The sequence below is a fragment of the Neofelis nebulosa genome, chromosome 2, assembly GCF_028018385.1.
Source record: "Neofelis nebulosa isolate mNeoNeb1 chromosome 2, mNeoNeb1.pri, whole genome shotgun sequence".
In the NCBI taxonomy this organism is placed as follows: Eukaryota; Metazoa; Chordata; class Mammalia; order Carnivora; family Felidae; genus Neofelis; species Neofelis nebulosa.
The window spans coordinates 96,045,958-96,073,185 of record NC_080783.1 but is presented as its reverse complement, the minus strand read 5'-3'; the positions used below and the strand labels follow the sequence as shown (position 1 = coordinate 96,073,185).

The following is a 27,228-nucleotide window of genomic DNA, read 5'->3' as shown; positions in this document are numbered from 1 at the left end:
AAGCCAGGTCTGCAGAGCCTGATCCGTGCAGGTGGCAGGTCATGGTCCATGCTGAAGTGTGGAGCCCGAGAGGAATGAAAAATGAGCATAAGGAGCTGGCTTAGAACTGCCCACGGCACATCCCTTGCCACCTTCCCCTGCTGCAGCTCCCATCCCCTTTTGCACTTGATTGCGACACCCTTGGAATTCAGTACATTACAGGGGCCTGAGCAGGCCTGACTTCCCAGCCCCTTGGCAGGGAGGCGGGTGCAGCACAGGCCAGAGCTGTGCCCAGAAGAGGCCTTCTGTATCGCTTGAGTTTTTTCTCCTCTTGCCTGCATTACTTTTAGTGATCCCATTCATTTCCCTTTGCTTGGCATTTTGATTTTGGCATTTGCAGATCCCAAATTTCTACGTGAGGATTCTTCTGGCCTCTGAGTCATGACCTCTGTCCGTGCTAAATCTGTACTCCCAATTTCTATTACACCCACCCTGGGCCACATATTACTTAACTACCTAGCCCCTCCCCCTCCCCCCTTAGTTGCCCTGATTAAGCACTTTCCCTTAAGAGACTTGCTATGTCCCAACCCAGGTACTGAGGAGAGCCATGGTACCGTCCAGTGGTACCGTCCAGTCTCGAGCAGGATGTTTCAGGAATAGTGCACTCACTGCCCATGGCTTGCCTGTCTCCCATTCTGGCTTCCTGCCCTATTACAGCGGTTGGCCACTGTGGTTGTCTGTGCACAGAGGTCTGAGCTGGCCTGGTCCTGTGTGTATGTCTTCTTATTCTCAAATGTGGTATAAAACCCTTCTTAGAGAGTTTGGCCTGTAGCATCTCACCTGCAGGAAAGCTCTCAAGCAGGGATGTGGAGCATGCTATTTTTTTTACCATTCTTTTTATGTGAAGGCCGAGTTCAGAGGCTACCTTGATTCTACTATCAAAACAAATGCCAGAAGAGAGGCAGTGTGGCATCCTACTCTGCGACCAGTAAAACTTTGTGATGGGGCGGTGGTGGTCTGATATTTAAGGGAAGACTCATGGTACTAGAAGCTTCCATTTCCAAAGTACATATCCTGAATTCTCGGGTTCCAGGAGGGGCTTCCTATTGGCTCCTTTTGCGGATAACTTCTGTAGCAAGGTTGCTTTTTGAGAACCCTGAGTATCTCTCTCTGGTTATATTGGAAGTGTGGTTTCGCTGGGGATAGACTAGGGAGTGTGCATACAGAGCTGTCCATGTACAGTCCTTGTCTCCACCTCTGGAAGAGGAAACATAAGGAGCTGCATCCTGGGAATGGAATCCAAGTGAGACTCCTCTACTTCATGGTCCTTGATTCCTGGCCAGGCAGGAGTCCGGGCTCCCACCTATGTATGATGATCACGACCTGGTTCAGATAGGACAGAGCCCCACACAGCAGGCCTGTCTCTGGGACAAAGGTCTAGATCCAGTGGAGGGACAGGAAGGAGAGCCAATGGGTTAATTTCCTCTGCTCCACCCACTTTCTTACCTGTAAAATGGGGGTATCCTGTGTGAGGGTGAGATAATGCGTAGCTGGTGCCCAAGACAGAGCAGAACAGCCCCTTCATCCAAAGAGCCTTGGGCAGCGGAGCAGGCTTGAGGCTGCCACGCTGAGACCAGAAAACCAGTCCCCTCCCCAGCCTCCCTCTGCACCTCTCATACCATGCAGAGCCCATTAGAGTGGAAGGCCTTGTGGGGCTGTCCCATGGCCAGGCCCTGTGCCATGGGATTGCTTAACAACCCTCTCCCAAACCCCATCATAGCTACGTGGGTTTTCTCCCAAGGAGGCTGCAGTGAATGCTAATTTTGTAATAAAGCTGCCTGAAATTAATTCTGTGAATGTAAGAGCCCTATTGAATACCTCGTTCCTGCACTTGTAAATACCGATAATGTTGTAGAACCCCAGCTATCTGGCGGTCTATTGAGTACCTCCTCACTATGACACAATCCTGGCTCATCCATATTCATGGCCGATTAGCAATGAGTGGCTCCCACAAGCCCATGCTACTTTTTCTTCTCCAACTTGGGGCCTGGTCTGAGCGTAATCTCCTTTTAGTCTTTGGGTGTCCGTGACCTTGAAGGTCCACCTATCCTCATATCACATAGATCAAGGCCTTTGGAATGTGCTCTTGTCCTGAATCAGGGGGAATCAGGGAGCTGATGCTGGAGCTCCTGTTCATGCAGAGCCTGTCGTAAGTGCTGGAGAGGTGACCACAAAGTCTTGTGCACAGAACATGCATGATTCAGGTGTGGCCTGACGTGACACAGACAGACCAGGGGCGGGGGTCCAGAGGCAGAGGCCTCAGCAAGAGCCAAAGTCCATGCTGGTGTGGCCCTGTAGGGAGGACCTCAGTTCCATAAACAGGAGCATGTGTTCATGTGACACCTCATTTGTAAGTTTGCTACCTATTTTGGTGCCTGAGTCCGAGTGTTCACAAGTGAGTTTGGGGGACTTGGTGGATTCAGGGTTGGAATAGGCAGGGGGAGGGGGTGAGAGAGGGGAGGAACTCAGGAGCGGGGAAGAGACCAGCAGATGGGACCTTGTTTGCATCCCTTCACCCTGTGTGTGTCTGTATGTCAGGAGGAATGGGTTGTTTCTATCCCCAAAGTTGGGGCTTTGCCTTTTTATTCTTGGTCAAGAGCTATAAAATGTAAAGCAAGAGCTGATGGGCCTCAGAATCCCACTGCCATCCTGTAAGAGGCCATTTGGGGAGAGGTCATCACCACAAGGTCCTACAGAGAGGAAACAGTGTGCTAAGGGTCTCTGAGTGAGAGAGAGAGAGAGAGAGCGAGAGAGAGGGAGTGTGTGTGTGTGTGTGTGTGTGTGAGACAGAGAGAGAGAGAGAGAGAGAGACAGAGACAGACAGATATCACAGGAACAGGGAAACTGAAACAACACACATGCTCTGAAAAGGCAGGGGATCCACCGGTGAGGAGTGAGGACTGCTGGGCATGGAGGCTGGTTTCCAGATGCACTCTAGCAACTAATTCAGCAAGGATGGTGGAGTGCTCTTCCTGCCTGCCCAGTGCTGTGGGACAGGGGCCTACATGCTAATAGAAGGGAAAGCTCCCTGGGGGCCAGGCGGTTGGATGGCATCCACAAGTGTGTGGGGCCCCATATTAGCCGAACCCACAGGGAGCTGCTTCATGGCAGGTCACATGGAGATCTGGGGAATACCAGCTGCTTGAGCATTGTGTGGTGGTATTTGGACCCCATCCCCAGGCAGGCCGCTTCTGCTGCAGCCTCAGCTGAAATGTGTTCACAGACAGGCACATGTGTGTGCTCACATCCCAGGAGCATGTGCCTGGGTCTGAGTTAGGTGACCAGGGGCAGGAGCCATGAGGCTTTCTTCATGGCTTCTCCCAATTATACCCCTCCCGTGGGGTCTCAGACTGGTTGTAGAGATTTCCAACTCGGGTCAGCATCTACTAGGCAGATGGCTGGAGCTAAGACTTAGCAACTGCTAGAATTCACCTAAATAAAGAAATAACCTAAGCATAAATCTGTATTCTAAAGCTACATTCCATCTGGACATTTCTAATGCACAGTTGAGTTTTGGAGAACCCTTTCTGTGCGTAGGCCAGTGGAGGGGTCCTGTGAGAAGGACCTGATAGCCCCAAATCTCTGACTCCTTTTTTCTCAAGGAAATCCATAAATCCCCACTTCCTGTCTGTGCCGTCACTGGGCACCCACACCCCCCAGCTGGCACACCAAGACCAGAGGTGTTAGGGCATTTAGAGAAGTCACAGAGCTCCCTGGTGACTACAGGAACAACATGACAGTGGGTGAAGCCCTCCTGAGCACCAGGGACCAGGCAGGCAGGCCCAGAGAACTCTTCAGAAGCCCCAGCAGACGTGCTGGGAATTGCCCAGTTCACATTGGCAAGGGCAGGCGCGGGCCGGACAGTTTATCGGCTGGAGGAAGACGAGAAGGGGCAGGAATAACAGTGAGTATGATGCTTTTCCCCTGACATTTGGAAGCTTCCCAGAGGCAGCAGGAAGCCTAGAGTGCCCCATATGGGTCCCCATCTTGTCAGCAAGAATCAAGATTTATGTGAACAAAGCAGAACAGAGATGGTTGGCCTGTGTGTAAATTCACACCCTCCAGCAAGGGAGGCAGGTGACAGAGCCAGTGTCTGCCAGGCCAGGGTGATCATGGTGACAGTGGCGGTGGTTGTAGTAATGATAACGGCTGCTGTTTATTAAATACTTAACCCAGAGCTACCCTCTGCCCAGTGCTCTGGAAGCACTAATTTAATTTCTGCATCTCCCCTGTGAGTTAAGGATTATTTGATCCCCCTCTACACAGAGAGGCTTGGTCATTTCTCCATGGTCTCACAGCTCATAAGGGATAAATTCAGGACTCATACTCAGATCTGTCTGGCCCCCCTATACTTTTTCTCTGAACTAGTCCCCACCTGGCATATAGGACACGGTGCTGGGCACCTGCTGAGGCCTCCTTGTTCAAGGGGAGACCGTGTGGGTGGGACCGGTGTACCCCAGACCAGAAGAGAAAGGATACAGCTCTTCTTTGAGGTAACAGGCCAACACGGTTGGTTGTCCCCAACCTGAGGAAGCACAGCCACAAGGGTTTGCAGTCAGGGCTTGGATTCGGACTCAAGCTCCACATGTCCAGAAGCCTCAGGCGCTCATGTCTCAGGAAGTGGGCGGGAGGGAGGCTGCTATTGCCACACACCAAGGTGACTGTGGAGGTCCAGTGAATTGATGCCCTGGGACAGCACCCTCCCCTAGGAGACCATCTGATTGCCTTCCAGTGGGAGACTAAGGCCATGTCCCATGAATTTTTTTTAAACCATCAATAAAAACATTAAACATCGTTTCTGAAAATCATTAAATAATGTCCATCTTTGCCCCAGTCTCACTCCTCTGAAGTAACCATTGTTAAGGCTTTAGGGTGTAGCCCTCTTACCTTTTTAAGCACAAGCTGATCCCAGTCTCCATCTCATTCTGTTACTTAACCTTCCTCAGGTTACGTTGCAGACAGCGCTTCCGTAAGCAGCCTTGAATACACATTCACACACACACACACACACACACACACACACACACACCCCTTTCTCCAGCCTGGATTCCTAGTGGTGGGGTAATTGCTAGGTCAGAGGGTGGCTACCCTGTCCTTTCTACAGCAGATGAACCAAGCATGCTCCCCACACCTGAAGTGGGATGGAGGTGCCAATGACTAGGACAGTGCCCGCATCTCCAATCCTCATGCCTTTCTCTTCCTCTCCAGATATGAGGTGATCTGCCAAAGCTCAGAGCTGGCCAAGGACATCTTGGTGCCCTCCTTCGACCCCAAGAACAAGCACTGTGTGTTTCAAGGTGACCTCCTGCTGTTCAGCTGTGCGGGCGCCCACCCCAGGCACCAGAGGGTCTGCCCCTGCCGGGACTTCATCAAGGGCCAGGTGGCTCTCTGTAAAGACTGTCTATAGCGGCCACTGACTCGGCCCCACACGCACTCTGCTGGGGAAACGGTGGCCCCAACACCATCGGGGCAGGGCCAGGGGGCAGACGTCATTCAGGGACTCTCGCCAGAGCCTGAACTTGATGGTGGAAGGTTTCAATTTGGTATTTCTCCTTCTGCGGTCAGAGCACCATGGCAGAGTTTTCCCCAAAATGAAACGAGCAGATGTCAAGTGGGGAGCCTGGCTTCTCACTGGCACAAGTTCATTTTTTATTTCTTGAGGAGACTGTGTCTATGAGGCTGCTCCGAGGTAGAAGGAGAGTCTCAAGATGCATTTAAAACAGAACCAGAGGAGGAATGGAGCTTGTTGGAAAGAACTTGATACGGGAACATTCCTAAACCCATTAACTTATTTATTTGGGTGGGTGGGAGGGGGAACGGGAGGGCAAAGAGGGATTGATCACATGTCTTGTTTCTTTGATTTCCCACTGTTTACTGTCCACCTTCATTGTATTATTATTCCCGTCTGCTTCCGGAAGGAAGCAGGAGGGAGACAGGGTGCACTGTGGGGCTGGTGGCTCGCTTGAGGGCAGCTGCAGGGATCTGGCTCCTCAAAGTGGATGGTGGCAGAACAAAAGAAAATCTTGTGTGTGCTTGACAGATGGCAGCTAGAAGACGGGCACCTCCTGGGTGCAGGGACGTGCCTGTGTTGTTCTGAGAGCCCAGCCAGGGACCAAAGATGGGGCTGCTTTGCAGTGAGAGCTCCTTTCCTTGACCCTCCCACTTGCCCATCTCACACACACACACACACACACACACACACACATACACACACCTCGGCCCTAATTTCTGATGAGGATCCCTTTGGGAAAGAAAGAACACGACTGGGGAATTGACATTTGCTACTTTGTGGTAAATCTACCCTCCCTTAAATGCCACTGGAAGGAGGAAAGTACAAAAAGGGGACTAAAGATCATGCTTATTTACCCCTAAAGAGGTTTATCTGAGCTGGGGTGTGGACACCCATGAAGCTGGCCCCTGAGAACCAGTTCCATCACCAGAGCTGTGCTCCAGACAGATGCACTTGTGTCTAGTCCTTCTCATGTCTCATGTCACCGACGTCCCAGAAATGAGGCTCTCAGTGGACCTGATATTGGCCGGGGGAATAGGGCAGGCCAGGACGAATGTGGTGGGCAGTCCTGGCCGCTCACCCTTGGGTGTGGGTATGTGTGTCTTGCATGGGGTTGGAGTCTGATGCTGACTCTTCCTCATATTCTGAGTTGGCAGGTTGGCCCCGTCAGTCATTGGATGCCCCTTCCAAACCCTGGAGTCCCCAGTCTCTGCCTTGGTGTGAGTTCCCCGCCCCCACCCAGCACTGTTTCAGTGCTCTGGCTAGAAGTGTGTGTGTTTCCTGTGAAGCCCCTGGCATCTTCATGCTGATAATAATGAGTCCTTTTCTCCCTCTTACAGAACATCCCAGTTATGAGCTGTGGTGTCATCCATCTAGCCCTCACTGGTGGTTTTGAGTGCCTTGGTCACCTAACACCGTGCTCCCCACCTCCCACAGCAGTCCTGTGCTTCCTAGCCCACTCCCTGCCATCTGAGACAGCCAGCCCAGCCTCAGCCAGACAGAACTGTTCGGCAGGGCCGATGGCTGGTTGGGCCTTCGGGAAGTGAGCTAAATCACGAGGATCACACGGCAGGTGGAGCCTTTAGGTAGCGGAAGTCAGATTGTGCCCTAGTGCAGAAGTAATATCAAATGCACAGCCAGCCTTTTTTTTCTTAGTCTATCAGTGGGTCTGAATTGTACCTCTGATCCCAGAGAGTGAAGGGGGTAAGGCGGAGCAGCCAGGGTCTTCCCCACCTCTCAGGTGGCCCCTGAGCACATGTGACAGACTTCTGATAGGGAGACCTCTGCCCTGAGCGTCAGTGCAGGGGCCCCTCAGGAACTAGCAGAGAACAGCTTCTACCTGGGCCCAGCAGCAAGGGTATAAGTCCAAAAGGAGTCTTGGTTATAGGGTGTGAGTGTGTGTGTGTGTCTGTCTGTCTGTGAGTGTGCGTGCATACGTGTGTGTGTGTGTTCCTGAAGTTTTGCAAGGGCAATGCCTGCTGTGAGAGAAGCAACGGCCTTCTGTGTTGTTAGGAGCAGTTCTTCCCTAGGAATAGGTCTCTTGGTTTCACCCTAGGTTGTAGGAATTTGCTTGAGTTCCCAGGGCTGCAATTCCTGGGCCAGTGCCGCCCTCTCCTGGGCTTTTGTGGGAGCTTCCAAAAGTGAAGATGTCATGCAGGCATTGGACCAGCAGGGGGAGCCTATGGGCTGAGACCGATTTCTCTAGCTCAGCCAGATTAACCCATTTTGCAGAGCTGTTTAAATAAGCACAGGGACTCAGAAAACAAGGAAGTTGAAAGGCAACATTCCCAGAAAGATGCTGTGCCTGCATGGTATTCCAAAGGCTGCAGGGATTTATGGATTTATGGATTTATGGCTGTCCCGTTTGCTGAGCTCAGGGCCTCTCCGCCTCCCCATTCCTCTCTCCTCTGTATCAGGACTCAGGTCAAGCAGTCCAGCAGAGCACTTTATTTCCTGCACTTGAAGATCCCAGCTGCCCACCCCCCAGCCCAGTAGTGGCCGGAAGTAAGAAGAGTTCTGCAGGTGGGGAGCTGCTGCTTCCCAGGCAAACCCACACCCCAGCTGTCCAGGGCTTTATGAACAGAGGCGGCAACACCCAAATGTACAGCAGCTCCCAGGCCACCAGAAGCGTGGCCCAAGTCTGGTCTGTGACCCACAGGAGGAAATTGGAGAGGGCATCTCCATCTGCCCTGTGTGAAAGGGGCACGGTCCCTGGCTGCCCTGGGAGAGAAGGGTGCTTCTCAGAGTAGGAGCTGGGAGCCTTTGGTGGTTCTGCTACTGCCAAACTGAACGGAACCCTAAACCCATTTTTAATTGATGATTTCCACAGGGACAGAAATCCCGAGTCAGGATCAGTGTCTTCCTGTGTCCTAGGCACACCTTGCCTGGTCTGTTTTTGTATGTTTTTTTTCTAAGTGAAATTTGGCTTCCTGCTCCCCACCCCCCTGCAATGTTATCCTAAATTCTTAAAACAAAAAAAAAAAAAAAAAAAAAAATGAGGGAAATTTATCTAATTTATTAAAAGAGAGAAAACTTTCCTTTGAAACATAAACACTTTGAGAAGTAAAACTCCTGAAAGGGGAAACACACTTACTTTAATGCCAGTAAACACCTCATGTATCTCATGTATATAGTTTGATTTGCACATGTAAAAATGGAGATACTTTTTGCATTTTTGCCTGGATTGGGTTTTTGTCACTGCTTTAGTTGGCTTTTTTTGTGTGTGTTTGCTCTATGTTTCAAAATATTAGGAATCTGTTTCTTTGATATTTATTGTTTTCACTTTTGATGTGCCTTTTCACTTTTCTTTGGGATTGGTTTTTAGAATCTGGGTACCATTTAAGGAAGATCACAGACTCCTCCAGTTTAGAAGACACATCCTTGTATCACTGCAGATGTGCAGGCTGGGCTCCAGAAATGCCCTCCAAGCCCCCGGGCCACAGCATAAATGCCCACACACCCGTACGAGGCCACAGGAACCCTCAGGAGAAGGACTGGCTTCCTCCAGACCAGTCTGTGCCTCCCTGGCTGCTCCGGGTCTTTGGCTCTGAGGACAGCTGTTTGCCAGTGTGCTAGTGGGCCCGTGCTGCCTGCCAGCCATGTCCTGGGTGAGGTCTGAGTTCATGAGCAGCACTAGCCCCAAAACACTTTTTCTGATCATCATAAAGGGAAAAGAATAGGCACCCTTTTTGTTTCCTTAGGGAACACAGGGTTTAGTAAAGGTGATGAAACCGTATGCTGTGTACAGGTGTGTTTGTGCTTTTTAGACCAGACTGAGGGAGACCACCCCATTTCTCCAAGGTGGTTTACCTAGATTGTGTATATATAATTGGGACAGTACTAGCCTCTTCCATGACCCCCAAATCCTTGATTAAAAAAAAAAAAAAAAAGTCTATTTTGTTAACGACAGGCTCTGTTGTGTTACTGTTCCAAGCCTGGATTGCTTTATTTATTTGAAAGTATTTTATTTTCCATATTGGCTTCGTTCTAATCCCATCCATCCCATAGGGCTGCAGAGCGCCCCCCAAGGGCAAGAGATGGATGGACATAAGTAGATCCAGACTTCTTTAGGAAGGTGGGAATTTCCTAAAGCCGAGGGTGAGTTCCTTTCATTCTTGTTGGCTTCAACAAAAACCAGAAACTCAAGTTTTTATAGCAAAAGGCCAAATTAGCTGTACAGTCTCAGAGGCAGAAAAAAATTACCCTAGCTTTTGTAGCACCTAGGGTTTTTGTGAGGATTCAGTGTTTAGCAGTGTCTGGCACGTAGTAAGCCCTCGTAAATGTTAAGTATTGTTATTAGCATTTCATAAAATTTGAGAAGGAATACCTACAGGAAGATACTATTCCCAGTTGATGGAATGTGGTAGGAATTACTGGTATAGGTTATCCAAGCCCCGTGCGTGCCCGTCCTGCTGGTTGAAATGTTACTGTATCCCTGAATGCACTGACTGATTTGCAAATATGCCTGACTTCAGCCCCAGATGAAACTAGGCTGTAGGTATGTGTAAACTGGAGATGAGAAGGGTGACCCACATGCTGGACTTCACCCCTCTGGTGTCTTCTGGACCATTCCAGGGTTCTTCTCTGCAGAATTGTTTGAGCTAGAAATTAAAAATAAGTTCTCTAACAGACTCTACCCCTTAAATCAAGCTTAACTACATTCCTCTGAAATGAAATAATACAGACTTTCTGTGTTGTTATTTACGGAGAAAGGAATGACCAGTTGAACACTTTCTCATCCCCCAGGAAGTCCCTTTGCTGTTCCCTGCCGGCCAGGGTGGCTCCTCCACAGTCCAGCCCACAGGGATCAGACCCTGGGCTGGTTAGCTGCCATGTGTTTGTTCTGGCCCCAGTCCCCGAGAAGACTCACCTCCCCTCCAGGCCAGCTCAGCCTGGGGACCCCCCCAAGACTGACCAAAAGTGGAGCCAGGGGGTGTGAAGGGGCGGCGGGGGAGTGGGGTTAGAATCACTCCTGAGGGCTACTGCGTTTCAGTGGTGTTTTCCCAATACACCTCTGTCAGTTTTCTTTTTGTTTTATTGGGTTTTTAGTCTCTTTCTTCCTTGATTTATTAGAGTTTTGTCTTTCTTGGCACTATTCTGGATAGACTGCAATTGGGAATATGGAGGAATTTGCTGGAGTGTAGGGTTTTTCTAAGTTCCTTTGGATGCTTTACTGAATCAGCAGTCCTGTACATCTTTGGATGTAAGATTGGAATTTACCTTCTTAAAAGCATCATTCCCTTTACCCCAGATTCTTTGGAGCCTTAGGACTAGCCCCACCCTCCCCATGTGTTGAGGCACAGCAAAGGGCAGCTGTGTGCTCCTGTGGTGGGGGGGCCCATGTCTGGGGAGGGGGGGGGTGGCAGGGGTGGTAGCAGGCACTCAGGTGGGCAGTGCCATGGGCCTTGAAAGCCTTGCTGGCACCGGAGGATGGGAACTTAGAGTCCACCACCTCCTCCAATGCCAAGGTGGGACAGACCTGGGAAGCATTTTGCTCACTGTCATGCCCAAGTATTAACAGGACAAGAGCAGGATAATCAATGCCAAAGGAGATGGTGATACCCCTTCTACTGTAGTTGCTGTCATAACCTTGACGTCCTTAATCTAACGGCCATTTGCGTCTGTGTCCCCAAACAGCTCCTGGTACAACCATTTTCTATTGTTCACTTCTGGGGTGACGTAGTGCAGGATTCTACAAATAAGGTGTCACTGTCCAAGTGTACTGTACCGGCATAGAGAACACTGCTTTGTTTTCCACTGTTGTAGAGAAAACTAGGGAGAACTTTATTTTTCAATAAACTTTTGTTGTGTGACAGGTGGCAGTGGTTTTTGGGGGTCATTGGGCGGGGGGGGGTGCAGGGTCACCGATGGAACAAATCCAGCTGTGTCCTCCAGTGCCGGCATCCACTGAGGACATCCCACCATCTGCAAACACCCTGTGGAAAATGCTAATGAGAAGGTATGTTTAAGGGGTGGGGAGGGAAGGGTTTTACTATGGAGTGTTCTATCACATCCCCCAATACTGATGTCAGAGCACGCCCCCTGCTTTGCATTCACCTACAAGGGAACAGAATTGGCAAGAGAACTCATGGGCTTTGTTTTCTTTTTGAGATGCCCTGGAAACAACAAAGGTCATGGCCAGCCTTTCTGCACCCGGCGGTATTCCTGGCTACTGCCTGGAACGCAGACACCATGCAGTTCTCATCATGCATCTATGGGACTCAGATCCCCAAAAGTGCCAGCAAAAACTTGAATGCTTAAGTTTGGGGGGTACTACATCATAGCTTCCCCTCCCTGAGCTTCCACAATGTAGATGAGCTACAGCGAGAAAACGTGCAAAAAAGAAACCTATCGAATCTTGCATTTCCCAGATCCACTCATACAGTCGACCCTTTTTCCCATGTGACATTTTAACATCCCATAGAACCTCCTCAAAATGCTGTTGGAGGAAGGAAGCTACACGGGAAGCGTCAGATTGAATCAAGGTCAGTGACCCCTCAGAACGAACCACCTCCCCTCAGCCGGCCTGAGACAGCCCCATGGCAGATGGGGCACGGCGGGCAGGGGTGAGGGCTGGGGGGCAGAACCCGGCAGTCCCAGGCACCCCCACATGCATGTGCAACCACCCTACCTCACAGGGTCTGCAGAGCCCATTAGGACCGTCCTTGAGGGTCTCCCCACTCACCACCCCCAGGCACAAGTGACTCCTTCCACATCATCCTTCACACCGGAGTACCTACCCAACACAGTGACGCTCCAAGATAACCTCCCCGTACCATACAAAACAGGTAAAGGTCTTTATTGGTCAGACACTGTTGCTTGGACAAGCTGCAGTGCCAGAGGTACAGAATGTTGTGTGTCGGGGGAACATTTTTACAGAATCTATACCTAATGTTACATCAACGGAGAACATCTTGTTCCTTACAGAGGGGCAAGCCATCTCTAACAGACTGTAATGTACCATTACCACTTAACACAGCATATAGATATATGCATAAATGGATAGATTATATAATTATTTATTACAAATAAACTGTAGTTTCACATCTCTCAAAAATGGATCCTGTTTTTACATGTATGTTCAGGTTCTGAATGTACAAGAAAGGGTCATGTGCTTAGTTCAACCATGCAAAGCTCATACGTGTATCACTAAGTACTTTTAAAAATAGAATGGTCTCCTTTTGAACTCTGTTTAGATTGGGGATTAGTAAAACAGTATGAAACTAATGAAATACCTTGATAGAAATTAGGAAATGATCTATACTGATGGTTCTGGGTATGTAAAGGGGTGAGGGACAGAAGGTACGGTCGTCCCTTAAAATCTGCCAGGAGATACAAGAGTCTGGAAGTGGAGGTGGGTCTGGGCAGGTGCTATCCAGATCAGGCTTCAAGCACCACAGAGGAGCTTTTTGCCATGTAGAGATTGTATCCTACCCACAAAAACATTTTTACTCCAGGAAATAAAAAAGGTCAGTTCTCGCTGGAGGTGGGGAAGCCTGTCCTCACCCCTGTGCGTGTTGTCCTAACATATTTGACAGGGGCAGTGGAGCAAGGGGGAGCAGTGTGGACCGACCAGCTGGGCAGACCTTGTTCCCAGGAACACAAAAACCTCCTAAAAAGTAACTGGACGTTCAGTTAAATATTGGCACCATCTGCCTGCGTGGAAACCTGGTCCTCTTGACTGTCTTCCTGCGGATGCCGAGCAGCCCGCTCTGGCCCCGCTGGCCGCCGTCACTCAAACATCTCGTAGTGGCGGGTCTGCCTCACCCTGGGCACCATGTCAATGAGGAGTCTGCAAAAAGCAAACACGCAGGTCACCCCAACAGCCCTGGAGCTTAAGCACTTGGGGAAGCAAACAGAAGGCTTTTTTAAAGCTATAAATCACATACAGTAACATTCAACCTTTTTATAAACAATTCAGTGTGTTTTGGTATATTCATAGATTGCACAAACCCTAATTAGCCACTGTCGAATTCCAGAACATGTCTATCGCCCCATCCCCCCTGCAGTCAGGCCCCGGTGGTCCCCTCCTGTGGAACCTGCTCATGTACTCTTGGTCTTTACGCTTGGGCCTATTCTGGACATTTCGTATGTGTGGAATCACATACGTGATCACATAACGTGGCCTTTCGTGACTGGCTGCTGACACCACGCTTTTGAGGTTCCACCACGTTTTGGCATGGGGCAATACTTTGTTCTTTCTGGGGCTGAGGAGCACCGTGCGGCTCTACCATACTCATCCACTCACAGACTTTTGGGTTGTGCCTACTATCAATAACTTTGCTGTGATGGTTGATGTGCAAGTCACTGCGTGGCTGTGTGTTTTCATGGCTCCAGAGTAGACAGCAAGAAGTGGGAACTCCGATGTTGAACATTTGCAGGAACGACTCCTGTTTCACATTGAAACCAGCAATGGGTGATGCTCTAGTGTCTCCTCATCTTGGCCAACGCTTATGGCCCATCTTTATTATAGCTACCCTCACGGGATCCAGGAAGTGCGTCAACAATGAGAAACACAACGCCTTTTAGAAACCGTTCTCTCAAAGCCCAGCTCTAGCCCGGATGTGTGAATACCGAGTCAGTGATGGCTGGGCAGCACTTCTTCAATGAGAGGACTTATGGTGGGTTTATCCTCACAAGTGGTCCTTTTGCACTGACAAGTCCCTTTTGTAAAAAGTTTCCTTAGGTGGGGTCTGTCCGGGTGGTGCTGCTGGGCCCTGCCCCCTGATCATTCCACAGAAGCAGGCAGCAGGAGGTGCTTACCCAGTGTGTCATTACAGAGAAAGGGAAGGACACACATCCTCAAGCACAAAGAGAGAAGAGGAAGACCGTGGAGCAAGCTGTCAAGACCACAGATAGAAGTAAGCCTCTGACAAGTGGCCTAGGCTTTAACTCCTAAAAGCCCTTGGCTCCTTTCTGTGCCAGCCACAAAAACCTCTGACCCCTGCTGGGGGCTTTTCCAATCACCTAATCTCTCCCAGGCTCGGGAGTGTCACAGGTACAAGGGGTGACTGTCAGGAGTGGAAAATATGGCACTCCTGGCCACTGGGAAAGCAAAGACAAAAGGAGAACTTACTTGACCCCGTAGGCAAATATGGTGAGGCCGATGAGGACGCCTATGCTGCCGTCCAGGTACCAGATGGCCGCGTTATGCTTGAACACCTCCGCACTCAGAAGGATGGAGAAGCCCATCACGCCACCCACAAGGGAGTTAAACCCTGGAGAGACAGCAAAGAGAGGCTGACAGCAGTGCCAAGTAAACTTTCTTAGCCACCAATGAAACCACCCAAAGGCCAGGCGTGCCTCCACATCCTGTGCTGCAAGGAACGCTGCCCAGAAGCACTCGAGAGTGACAGCCACCACCTCAGACACCCACATGGTGCCTTGGCAAGTGTCCAGGCCCTGCCAGGCACCGAGGCCCATGTGACACGTTTGTCGTCACTGTCCCACACACGAGAATGCAGACCTCAAGAGGAGCAGGGGCTTCTATCCCTGTTGAACTTGTAGGGTCCAGGACAGCATCTTTACACAGGAGACACTCAAATCCTTGGTGGCTCAAATGTCTGCTGGACCAAAGACCAACCTGGAATCTTCTGCATCGTATCAAGTCAGATCTTTATCCCACTTAACCAGCGAGAGAGCTAAGCTGAGCAGAGTGAGGCTCAACCCGTTGACCGAAGGTTACACAGATTGAGAAAGGCAGGCTGGGACTCTACCTGAACCCATGTCCTTTCCCTCCAGAGCCTCACATCAGCTGGGGATTTTCACTCTCCAAGAAAGGAAATGCAAAGTCTAGAATTTGTGACAGGGTTGCAGAGATGGCAATCAAAACAGAACCGGGCGCTAACAGATACTGACCAGAGTCTCCTTTCACAGATGGTGCCTCATTTGATCCCCACTTCATTTGACCTGTGAATTTTCAAAAGCCACATGGGAATGAACAGCTTGGAGTGGCCGCCGGGGGTCACACCTGCCTCAGCCTGACAGTAACCCCGAGAGAAGCTCTAGGCCCACGCACCTCCCCCACAACAGGCGCCCCTGCGTGTCTGGGGCAGCGCCACCTGCTCAACCCAAAAGCATTGGCATCAGGTTCAAGCACAAAGATCGGGACTGAACCACCTCATGTGTATACATAGCGGGCCATACATGTGGAGAGAGGAGCTGAGCAACGCCTACATCCAACCCCTTTCTCAGGATCCAAGGAGTGGACTTGGGCAGGCCACTCCCCAGTGACGGGAACAGCTGGACCTAGTGGGCAAGGAATGATGGTCACTGAATGGGACCCTCCCTCTCTCCCCTCAAGTCTGCCTTCTCCCCACTCCAGCTCTCTGCTGCTGCCATGACCGTGGACTGCTTAGAGCACGTTGGTCCAGACAACATTACATCATTTTCCCAACACCAACCCACCACCCACTGTCCGAAGCTGCTGTCCCTGCATAGAGCCAACTTCATCTCTGTCCCTGCTCCTGAAGCATCCTTCCTGGAAGAAACCTCACATCCCCCTTCTCAGACTCCTTCCTGAACCCCATGCCACCTCCACCACAACCTCAGCTCTGCTGCCCTTCACACAACTCCTGGAAGAGCTGTCTCCCTGCCACGGCTCCTGCTCCAGTCACCCTTCCTCCTCCGGCTCCACTGTGGCGAGGTCATCAGTGACCAGGCTGCCGCCTTCCAGGGATCATAACCTGTGCTCTGCTTCACAGGGCTGGCTCTCCTCTCTGCCCTCCACCCATCCCTTTCCCATCCTACTGCTGGATCCTTCTCCTCTCCCCTGGGGGCGCCCCCTTCCCCGGTGCAGTTGTGGGAACCCCTCCTCTGCCTGTGCCCTCTCCATGTGCTCTCTTTGTTCTGACCTTCTGCTGAGCTGGAAACCCACCCCTAAGCATCTCCAACTGAATATGGTTGAAGCGAAATCTCAATTTTTGCACCCAAACACCTGGCCCTCTTGCTACCTTCTCTATATATGGTGCCACCATCCACCTAGTCCAAAAATCTAGGACCCCGTCCTTAACATCGCTCACACCCAAAATATCAAGTCTGACCAGTCAAGTGATTCTTTCCAGCTGTTACCTCCCAAAGTCTACCTCTCACCACCCCTGCGCACCTGCCCCTTGACTGCACCCCTGCAATAGCCTCTCAGCATCTTCCCTGCTTCCCTCCTCCCCACACAGCAGCTGAAGGCCTCCAATCGAAAAGCTGCCCAATTCTGAATAGCATTCAAACTCTGCAAGGCTGACATGAGCAACCCCAGCCACCTCTCCCCCATCACACACACGGACCTCCCAGTGCATTGTGCTCCAACCACACTACCACCTGCATCAGCCAGCCCCGGCATCCCCCAGAGCCTCTAGACTCATCACTGTCAGCCTGTACCCCTCTTTCTGGGGTGTCTCATGCTGCCTCCTTCCCAGCCTGAACTCTCAGCGCCTGAAAGTGATTCCTCCATACCCATCCCTCCTCTCCTACCTTCTCATTCGTGCTGTTATCAACCTTCTGCAGAGCTCTTCCCTTCCAAAGATGGTATTTGTACTTTTTTTCTTGTTACAGATATAAGCTTAAGGACAGGGGTTTTCTCTCTTGATATATTCCAAGTCCCAGAACAGAAGCTGAGGTGATTACTGCATTAATCAATGAGTTAATAGATGGAGGAGAGGAGGGAAGGAAGGCATGGAACATGGCCTGGGCTGTGCCAAGAGGGCTCCTACTTAGCAGCAGCTGGACTCAGCTGTCCTGAGAGAGGAAGCCATCCCAGGCAGGGCCTGTGGTTAGAGTGCTAGAGAGACGCCCCGGCTCCCCACCTGAGAGGGGAGGTTGGGAGCTCAGGCAGAGATTTTGTTCCCGCAAGGCAGAGGGATAGTCAGAGGCTCCCTGGAGACTCAGCTTCCCCACTCCCTTCCAAGCTTGCTCAAGGGTCATGCCTGGAGAATGCTGCCAACTCAATTTCACCTGAATAAAGGTGATGGGGACTGGAAAAGGCAAACACCTCCACCTTCCCCCCATCCGGGGGCCACATCCTCCAAAGGCCAGGCCAGGGAACTATGAGGACACAGAGGCCAGGACTTGCTGGCAGCCTGGAGCTAGGGAAGGCTCTGCCTGCACTCCCATGTCTAGCCAGGCCATCCCTGCCTGCCACCCACAGTGAGCACCTCCACCCTTCACCAGAGGTCTCTTCTGATGGCCAGCCAGCGCAAGAGCTAGCTCTAGATGCCCTAGAGAGAGCAGGCCCCACCCCATTTTGCCTCCTGGCTTCCCCACGTCAGTGTGGCCTCTGTGTGGTTGTCATCTATGCTTCTCTGTGCTCATCTACCTTTAGACCATGAAGAAATGGGCTCACCATCCTTTCCATCTCCACTGTCCATGCAGCGCCTGTAGCAGACGCTTCTAAACCCTATGTTTTAAAAGCATCACGGCCCACCTGTAGCCCTTTGTCACGGCAGTGGGAAGCTTTGTGCCAGCTGAGTCCATCCCGGGCCCTGGCATGTGGAGCACCCGGGCCCTCCCTCCCTCTTTGGTTAGCCCATGATGTTGCCCTCTAAAATCACATCCTCAGTGGTGCCTCACCCCTCGTGAAGTAGGCAAACAGCAGATCTGGAGAAGCAGAATTTCCTTCCTGTCCACTGATCCATCAAGATCCCATTTCCCCTTCCTATTATGAGAAGCACACATTGACCCTCTTGCCTCCAGCTGTCCCTTGCATCTTCCTGTCCTTTTTAATGCAAGGACACAGGCTACCTGGGCTGCAGTTAACATCTTGGGCTTTCTCAAAGTTGGGGGAATTTTGTTTCAGGGTGGCTAGAAGAAAGGGGGAGACAGGGAGGAGCTGACCACTGCCCCAGGGCACACTGGATTCATCTGCTCCCCGCTCCATCTTTATCAGGGGCACAGGTGAGCCCCTGGAGCCCTCAGAGAAGCAGGTGGAGCTCAGAGAAGATGCAGAGAACAGTGAGAGTCCCCCAGTCAGCCACTAGGTGTCCGCTCAGCTCCACCAAGTCACCTTGCTCTGCTGAGGCCCAACCCACGCAAGCAGCTAGTACACAGCTAGTGAATTCACTGAGTCTCCCCTCACTTACACCTTCTGGGAGCAGCTTCCAACTTGCTTGGCTCTGCTCACCTTTGCTTAGGGCAGAGCCCGACGCAGTTCAGCCCCACCTCTGTAAGCCTGCACAAGAACACTGGGACAAGCACCAGGGACTAGGGGACAATCCCCTCTTTGCCCTGCCACATCCTTCTGAATTGAGCGCCTTTGCAGCCAATCATTTCACATGAACCCGGAGCTCACAGTAATGCTGGCCAGGTGCATGCAGCACACAAGGCCCAGTGGTCACTCACTGCTGGGTCCCCCCACCCAGGCTCACAGCTTGTTCCTGACCCCTTGGTTAAAACCAGAGCTGTTGTGAAGCGTAAATGCTATTATCACATTAAAAATGCAAAATAACATCAGAGGCTTTAAGTAGAGGCTCTGGAGCAGCTGGGTGGCTTAGTCAGTTGAGTGTCTGACTTCAGCTCAGGTCATGGTTCATGAGTTGGAGCCCCACGTCGGACTCTGTGCTGACAGCTCAGAGCCTGGAGCCTGCTTTAGGTTCTGTGTCTCCCTCTTCCTCTGCCACTCCCCTGCTCGCTGTCTCTATCTTTAAAAAAATATTAAGAAGCTCTGACCTTAATGACTAGGTAAGAGTCTGCAGAATTAAAAACATTAATTTTATGCAGAAAATTCTAATTAAAGTTTTTCATGTGTTTGAAAGCCATCATAGCCTCTTGGTGTTCTAGATCTTGAGGGAATGAGGACAGTTGGCCCAGGCCCCTCAACTCAGGTTTCCATCTGTCCCTGCTGGCCCCTAGCTTGGAACCTCCCCCAGGCACCTTTCCACAATCTTCCTCTGTTTGATTTGTACTATTAACTTGCTGCACAAAGTCATTCTACCTTAATGTTTATTTTGAGAGAGAGGGAGACACAGATTCCGAAGCAGGCTCCAGGCTCTGAGCTGTCAGCACAGAGCCTGATACAGGGATCGAACCCACAAACCGTGAGATCATGACCTGAGCTGAAGTTGGACACTTAACCAACTGAGCCACCCAGGCACCCCCTTAAATAACACAAAGCCAACTTCAGCCTAGTCCTGACAGGAACAATCTCATGTTGACTGAATATTCAAAGCAACAAAACCAAATAAGATTTATTGCACTGTGTGGCAAGAGTGGGAAATTCCAGAATTTGCCCACACTCTGTTGTCCCCCTTTTCCTAAAGATCCGCTCTCTGGCTGTAAGGACACAACCCAGCGACAAAGGATCTGGTGGAGTCAGCCCGACCCAGTTCACACACAGCTCCAACGTGGGAAGGGCCACCACTCCAGGTGACAGAGGAGGCCTGCCCACCCTTCCTGCACCAGAACTTACTTCCCTCTTGGGAGAGAAGCTCCGGGCTTGCCCCCAGCCTTTGGCCAGACATGGGAAGGGCACTCCCAGGCAACCACAAAGGATGCCCTCCAGAACCAGCCCCTCGGAAAAGCCCCTGACAGTAAAGATAGGCATGGCTCCTGAACCCCACTCTGCCCCTGCCTCCCAAAGGGATGGAAGAACAGAAAGGAGATAGTTACACACAGTTCCCTAAGATCTGCTAATCAATAAATGAGCAAAACTGGGACCCCAGATGATCCAGTTAGCAGGAGGCTGTAATTACTGCTGCACAGTCGGCTGGTGCTCCCACCAAGCAAGAGACTGTAGAGCTCGCCGACCCCCCAGGGGCCACTTATGGGTAACAGGCTTGGGATGAGGAACTGGCTACTCTGCACTTTGCAACAGTGCTCTCTGTCCTTCTGTATGTGTGTCTCTCACCAACCCCATGGGCAATTCAACTAGGAGCCCAGCCCATTTTACAAATACTATCACCATTTCAATTCCCCCCATCCTCCAGCCCTCTGCCCTCCTCCGTCCCCAGCTGCTGCCACCCCCTTGGCTCCCCAGAGACTTCTCCCTGCTGCAGATCTCCTTCCCTTCACTCTGTCCTCCACCCTGACAGCCAGAGGACTCTTTAGAAAACATCCATCATGTCACCTCCTCTGATAAATATTTAACAAAACATCCAGAATCCTGTGGATCTGAGGTCCTGCAGGATCTGACCTGTGCCCCTTCCCCCTGCACCCTTCAGGTACCCCAGGCTCTCTCCCCATACCATCCCCTCTGCCCAGGAATGCACCCCCCCCCCCCCAGCTTCTACCTGTTGGTGGAACAGTTATCACTCAAACTGTCCACTTCTCTTTGTCATGACCCCTCCCTGGTGCAAGACTGCTTGTGTGTAGTTGGTTTTGTGTGTAAAAATTAAAGAGTCAGAAGTGAAAATTTTAAAAAACATACTTATGGGGGCACCTGGGTGGCTCAGTTGGTTAAGCATCTGACTCCTGGTTCCGGCTCAGGTTATGGTCTCATGGTTCCTGAGTTCGAGCCCCTCATTGGGCTCTGTGCTGACAGTGCAGAGTCTGCTTGGGATTCTTTCTCTGCCCTTCCCCTGCTTGCTTGCAAAATAAATAAAAATAAACTTAAAAAAAAAAAACAACATACTTATCATTGTGGTCTTCTTGATACACCTTATAAAATGGTGGGAGTTTAGAAGGACAATGAAGCCTAAACAGAAACTCAGTATCTGGAATATCTAACTTTAAGTAAAACTATCACTCAAGGCAGAGGGCCCCTTATTCTGAGAAGAAGGGGTCAAGCTCCAGGATCATGGTGGGGGGGTGGGAGGGCGGGTCTGACTGCTGGGTCCACACTCAGGCTTCTGGGGAAACACTGCCTGTGTCTCCACTGCAGTCAAGTAAACAGATAAAATGCTGATGCTCTGCAAGCCAGGGGGCTTTGTGACTTAGGTGCCCAGCTCAAGACTGGAAGAAGAGCCCCAGGTGAGAACGTACCACTGGGAGCCTGGAAAGCTGTGCTGACCGGCCCAGCCTGCCCCACACCTGCCTCCTTTGCCCCTCATTTTCCAGGTAAAGAGACACAGAGAAGGAGGCACAGAACCGCCACTGGAGAAGCCAGGGTCCAGCCAGGTCCAGTCAGGCCTCTGCCCTGTTTGGGCCTACAGGGCCCTGTCAGGGTGGTGTCCCTCAGAGCAACATAAAGGAACCTCAAAGGTGGCTGGAGAACCCACACCCAAACCCCTGCCTGATGCCCATACAGCCTTTAGCTCTCAGCCAAGCACACCCTGTGCTTTCATCCCGGAGTAGAGAAAGACTCCGTGTCTACACAAGGCATTTTCTTTCTCAGGTTACAAAACACCAGACCACAAAGATCACAGAGAAAGACCACTCCTGCTCAGATTCTGGGTGTGCCCCCAGAGAGAGAAGGACACCCATATGGGCCAGGGTCTTATGGGACCATATACTAGGCTCAGCTTAATGTAAAGCGCCTATAAAGCCACAGTGTCTCAGTGGGTGACAGAGACCTCAGAAGACTGGTCCAGGCTGTGGCCTCAGACATTCTCATGTGACTGAACCACAAGTTCTTCAGATCCGGCTCTGGGAGAAATCAATTCATGTATCTCAGAGAGGTTATCTAATTTGCAACTCCACTTCTGGGAGCCAGGACCCTTCACAACAATGGGACAGAAACCTGAAAGAGGTGATTCTGATCCTGTGTTAGGAGGTGGTTTCCACAGCTAACGTGGCACTTAGCACAGTGCCAGGCACAAAAGAACTCTGTAAAACCCAGGTGGTCCCTTGCTACTGCAGCATCATGTTCTAACAGCAGCAAACACAGGGCCTGATGTGGGCCGAACCCTGCCCGCCCCCAGCCTGCCCTGGGATTCACCTGGGAGCTTGAGAAGCCAGGTTGGGCCACCTGGGTTGCACACACAGCGTCCCTCACATTGCTGAACACAGAACAGCAAAGAGGAGGGTTCAGTGCCAGTTGCTGATCCTTCTGCTATTTTAAACCGCTTTTACTGCTTAAAAAGCTTGGGTTTCATATGGGCAAACGGCCTCCGCAGCCCAGGAGAAAGGTGGCACGTTCCAAGTCCAGAAGCAAACACCAGGCCCTGCAGGAAGTGGCACTTGAGGAAGACTGGAAAGCTGGTGTTCAGAATGTCATGTAGGAGCGCTAGACACGACAGGGTCCATCTTCCCTGGTGTGACGTGGGATCCTGGCCCCTTGGACTGGCCATGGAGGCAGCACCAAATCTCAGTGTGCATCGAACGGGCTGGGGCGCTGGTGTAAATATGACTTCCTGGGGTCTGGCTCTGGAATCTGTATTTTTAACAAACACCACAGACTGGGAAGCCCCAATCTACCCTGTTAAGAGGTCCGAGTGGAGGTGACTCATGAAGTTTATTAAATTCCCAGGGTACCAGATATCTGCCCTAATATGGGAATTCTGAGAGTCATTAAACAGCCTGGGGAGGGGAGGATGGTGAGGAATAGATTCCAAATTGTTGAGCTCTTGTACAGGACAAGCAACTGAATAGTAGCTTCCCTCACTGGGAGCTCAGCCCCCAAAAATCAGGCACATTGGCCTTACTCACCATCTGTTATGAGTGCTCTGCTGGTCAGAACCTTCCCCAGCATAAACTTCAACACAGCCAAGATGCTGCAAAGGATCCCACTTAAAATGGAGACGCTGAATAGGAAGTCATCCTAGAAGAGAAAAGTTCCAGATTTCAACAGTTCACCTCCTGCTAGAGCAGATTATCTGCAAACCACTTGCCTTAAAGATCAGCTTTGTTCCCAGAACAAATAATCAGGCGAGTATGCTGCCACCAGGTGGGAGTATGTTGCTTATTCTCATACCTCAGTTACCTGTGTCACTGGGAATTGGAAAAGATGATCAAAAACAATCCAGATTTATATTTCCTTAGACATTAAGTATTTCTTTTCCTTCAGGATATTCCCCTTCATGCTATTCTGCCAAAGTGTTTGGCAATCACTGATCAATAACAGAATTGGTCAAAATGCTAAAATCAGCATGTGCTATGTGGGGTTTTTCACAAGTAATTCAAAAAGCAGCTGGAGAATAGGGGAACATGTAAGTACACCACTGGACTAAGAACACTTCAACACAGAGCTGACTGAATTGGCCACAGGGTCAATTATGGCTGAAGCTACCTAGAACCATGTTTTAGCCTTAAATTCACACAATGCAATTAGAAGTTCAAATATAGCCCTCAAGGTGGGGAAAAGGCATCTAAAAATATAGTCTGCTATTGACGTTATCTTAGCACTTCCTATAAGTTTTTACCTTCGCTTTGCAAGCAAATGAATGAGTCACACACACAAAGGCAGGCACCACTATCTCATGACATTACGGTCCACTGAGCTCCTCAGCCTGGAGCTCCCATGCGTCACTGCCATGAGACTCAGCCTCCAGACTCTCTCCAATATTAAAATGCAACTTCCAGCAGAATGTGATAAAGCATTACATATACACAAAGAAATAGGATTCCTTAAGCATCTTATTATCTAAATTCACTAACCTAGCAACAGAAAGCTGGGAAGAAGGAAGACAGCCTGTTTTCCCAGTTTTGAAACTAAATAAAGTCATTTGAAAAGTCACCTCCCTGGAAACATGATATCTGCAAGGCATGAAAGCATCTCCCCCACAATACTAATCGACAGTGGTTGATTTTAACTTAGGTGCCCAGATCCTTTGCAAATACTTCTGGGAGGTGCAGCTTAATTCCCTCCTCCCTGAGTGTGGGCTGGGCTCATGATGGGTATCTAACAAATAGGGCATGAAAAGGGGAAAATAGTAACCTTTCAGTGGAGAAGCCTGGCATTAATAAACCCATTAATAAGTTATGCCAATACCATGTGCTTCCTGATGTGACATCATGAGAACACGTCTTAGTGTTCTACCCAAAAATCCATAACCTCAGCTGAATCTTGAAAAACACCAAACAAACTGAGGCACAGTCTACAAAATGCCTGACCACTACTCTTCACACATGTCAAGGTCTTGAAAGACAAGGAACAACCAAAAGAAACTAATTGGAGACTAGGGAGAGAAGGAGGACTAAATCCAACATGGTGTCCTGGATGGGATCCCTAAAAAGAAAAAGGATATTAAGTGGAAAAGCTGGGGAAAATGGAATGGAGCCTGGAATTTTATTAACAGTTTCGGTAATCTCATAGTTTGGGCAAATGTGCCCTAGTAATCTATGTGAGATATTAACCTCCAGGGAGGCTGGATGAAGGGTATACAGGAACTCTCTGTAATATCTTTGTGACTCTTCTATATATCTAAAGTTATTTCAAATTTTAAATTTATTTAAAATAATCACCTCACTGAATTATTATTATTTTACCTCCTCAAATTATCTATCAGTAATGACTGTGCCAAACTTAACCTCTTGGCAGATCCCAAGTCCCTGCTGTGGATGAGGTGACAAAGCAAGGTCAACAGGGAATGAGGATAAGGGTGGGGCAAGGATCTCCAAATCCCATCACCCTTTGTGCAGGGACTCATTCTAATCATGGGTGTTGGCACCCACAGGACATAATGCAACTGTGATTAAGGAATCACATGTCAATGTAGACCCAGCTGCTGACAGGCTTCAGAAAGCCTAAGTTGGGAGAATGACATAATCAAGCACACTGAGACCCCAAATTCAGAGGCTGAATTCTCACTTTGTTCTCCTCATACCTGAAGCCTTTCTGATTCCATTCAATCTCTCTGTTGACAAAGCCCTCATCTCTAAATTCCCAGGAGAGAAAGTCTGCATTCACCCCATCTGAGTCCCAAAGAGCTGGGGTGCCCTCCCCCCAGGTGCATCTTTAGAAGAGCCACTATGGCTTTGGCAGTCCTCTCCTGGGTCTGCTAAACCCAGGGGGCTCACTGCTGAACAGGGGCTTGGCTGAAGGGCAGTGATGCACCAGCAGACCTTTGCTCAAATCTGGACTTCACTGCTTACTGGGGAAACAAGCCCGAACTCTCAAATCTCAATTCTCTCTTCCATGGGGTAGCAGATAATGTGCAATAAAAGGTAGCAATTGGTGTTAAAGGGCCCAAGCACATTATCCATGCACTAACTGATTCCACCAAACAGCCACACTAAGTGCTAATGATGAGCCCCAAACTATGCTAAGCATTGCTGTAAAAGAAACGTAGCGAACTTGTTACCCAGAAAAAAAGTATGCACAATGAAATGTAAATAGAGGAAAAACTATTAGTGGGACCCACAGTGGCTTGTCAAAGCTTCTGCTACAGATCCCGTGTCTCTGAGGCTAGGCCAATAGGGGTCAAATGCAGTTCCAGTCCATCTTCCAGTACCAGTTGTCCTTGCTCTGCTTTGCTCTGCGCCCACATTTCCTTCCTTCCAGGCAGCCCTGCTGACTTCAAGGACAACAGCCTGACAGATGCTTTTTCTGCAGCCCCCAACCACCCTGCAAAGTCTCATCCCTGCAATAAATCCCTATTCTGTACAATTTAGAGTGGTTCCAGTTCTCTGATTGAACCCGAAATACTACTTCAGAAGGATGCTTCAAAGTGTTTAAAACAGTGCCTGGCTGCTGAAGAAGGTCAGCAAGAAGACGTACTGCCAGGTGACCTGCAAGCTGGACCGGGCAACTGGAAGCTCCCCACCCCCCACTCTGTCCTTAGAATGTGAGTTCCACTTGCCTTCCCCACTGCCAGAAGCTGTCCCAAGGATATAGCCTTGAAACAGAAATGTGGTGTTGGGGCTGTCTGGACTGGGTATGTGTCTGAACCTAGTTAAAACCTCTATATATAAACGTTTGAGATCTGGTGTACAGGTTTATGGAAATCTGCTTATCTTGTGGCCACCCAAGACAAGCCTCATATATAAGTTCACTTGCTAATAGAACCTGCCACCTACCAATCTGAAGTGCTCTTCCTCTTTCTTCTATCTCTTCCTGCCCTCAATGCATGGGGGCCAGGTTCAGATTACACCTGGGAAGCCCTGAGGAGCTTGTGAACTAACAGCTGGTGAGCCAGCCAGGAATGAGGCATCTGCAGGGTAAATCCTAAATTGGCCATCAATTTCTATGTGGGGAGAGATGGCCCATATATTAGATGCTTGTGGACAACTATGTGAGAGCGGAGGTGGCCCAGAAATACCTGTTGTTTCAATGCACTCATCTGAGGAACCGCACAAAGGACACCGAGCAAAGAGAAACAAATGGTGCCACAGTGTGCTGGCCTCGACTGTGGGCAGTTCGGCTGGACACTGATGCCCAACTAGAGGCTGGAGTTCAGGTTGGAGTTGGAGGAACAGCTGAGGTTAGAGAAGGACATGCAGTGGTCCGATATTCTGCTGGCTTCAGGGCTGGCCAACAAGGTGGGAGAGCAGGATAAACAGCCGGAGACCTTAGTATGCCCTTTGGCAAAGCTAGGAGGGTGCAAGGACCTTGGGTGAAGATCTAGGCTCTTGTGACAAAGCCTTGTTAGGATGCTAAGCAGTGGAATCTCTGGTAAAGTGAGGAGAATGAAGAGGAGGATGTGGTGGTAACTGGTGAGGAAACAGACCAAAGAGCCCCATGCCATCAACCTTTAATAGAAAGGAAAATTTTAAATGGCAATTAAAACACTCCTAGGAGAAAACGTGCATTCTTTCTCAGTCCCTTTAAGTTGTAAATCTTATCTTGCCTTTGAAATGTAAGCACCCCAGGAGATAACCACAAGAATCCTCACAGAAACTGAGGAGGAAAAGGGGGAAAGAGGATTTTTAAGTACAGA

The 27,228-nt window shown here is 50.2% G+C and overlaps 2 protein-coding genes across 10 annotated transcripts in view; one reads left to right on the top strand and one right to left on the bottom strand.

Moving 5' to 3' along the window:
- Window positions 1–6,684, top strand: part of MGAT5 (alpha-1,6-mannosylglycoprotein 6-beta-N-acetylglucosaminyltransferase) — a 337,157-nt gene extending 330,473 nt beyond the window's left edge. For all 6 annotated transcript variants that reach the window (XM_058694949.1, XM_058694940.1, XM_058694923.1 and 3 more), the window contains one exon: window positions 5,248–6,684. In XM_058694949.1, the coding sequence (XP_058550932.1) occupies window positions 5,248–5,446 (199 nt within the window). In that variant the 3' untranslated portion in view covers window positions 5,447–6,684. The remainder of the gene's footprint in view (window positions 1–5,247) is intronic.
- The window catches only part of TMEM163 (transmembrane protein 163), a 263,560-nt gene that overhangs the window by 10,768 nt on the left and 225,564 nt on the right, over window positions 1–27,228 (bottom strand). Inside the window, exons 6-9 of one of the 4 annotated variants that reach the window (XM_058695092.1) lie at window positions 23,060–23,171; window positions 15,407–15,457; window positions 14,625–14,766; window positions 12,327–13,340 (exon numbers count right to left, since the gene is read on the bottom strand). In XM_058695092.1, the coding sequence (XP_058551075.1) occupies window positions 13,280–13,340; window positions 14,625–14,766; window positions 15,407–15,457; window positions 23,060–23,171 (366 nt within the window). In that variant the 3' untranslated portion in view covers window positions 12,327–13,279. Of the gene's footprint in view, window positions 1–12,326; window positions 13,341–14,624; window positions 14,767–15,406; window positions 15,458–20,900; window positions 21,059–23,059; window positions 23,172–27,228 lie in introns of those variants that run through there. The other 3 variants (XM_058695103.1, XR_009251633.1, XM_058695108.1) reach the window with 3 other exon arrangements.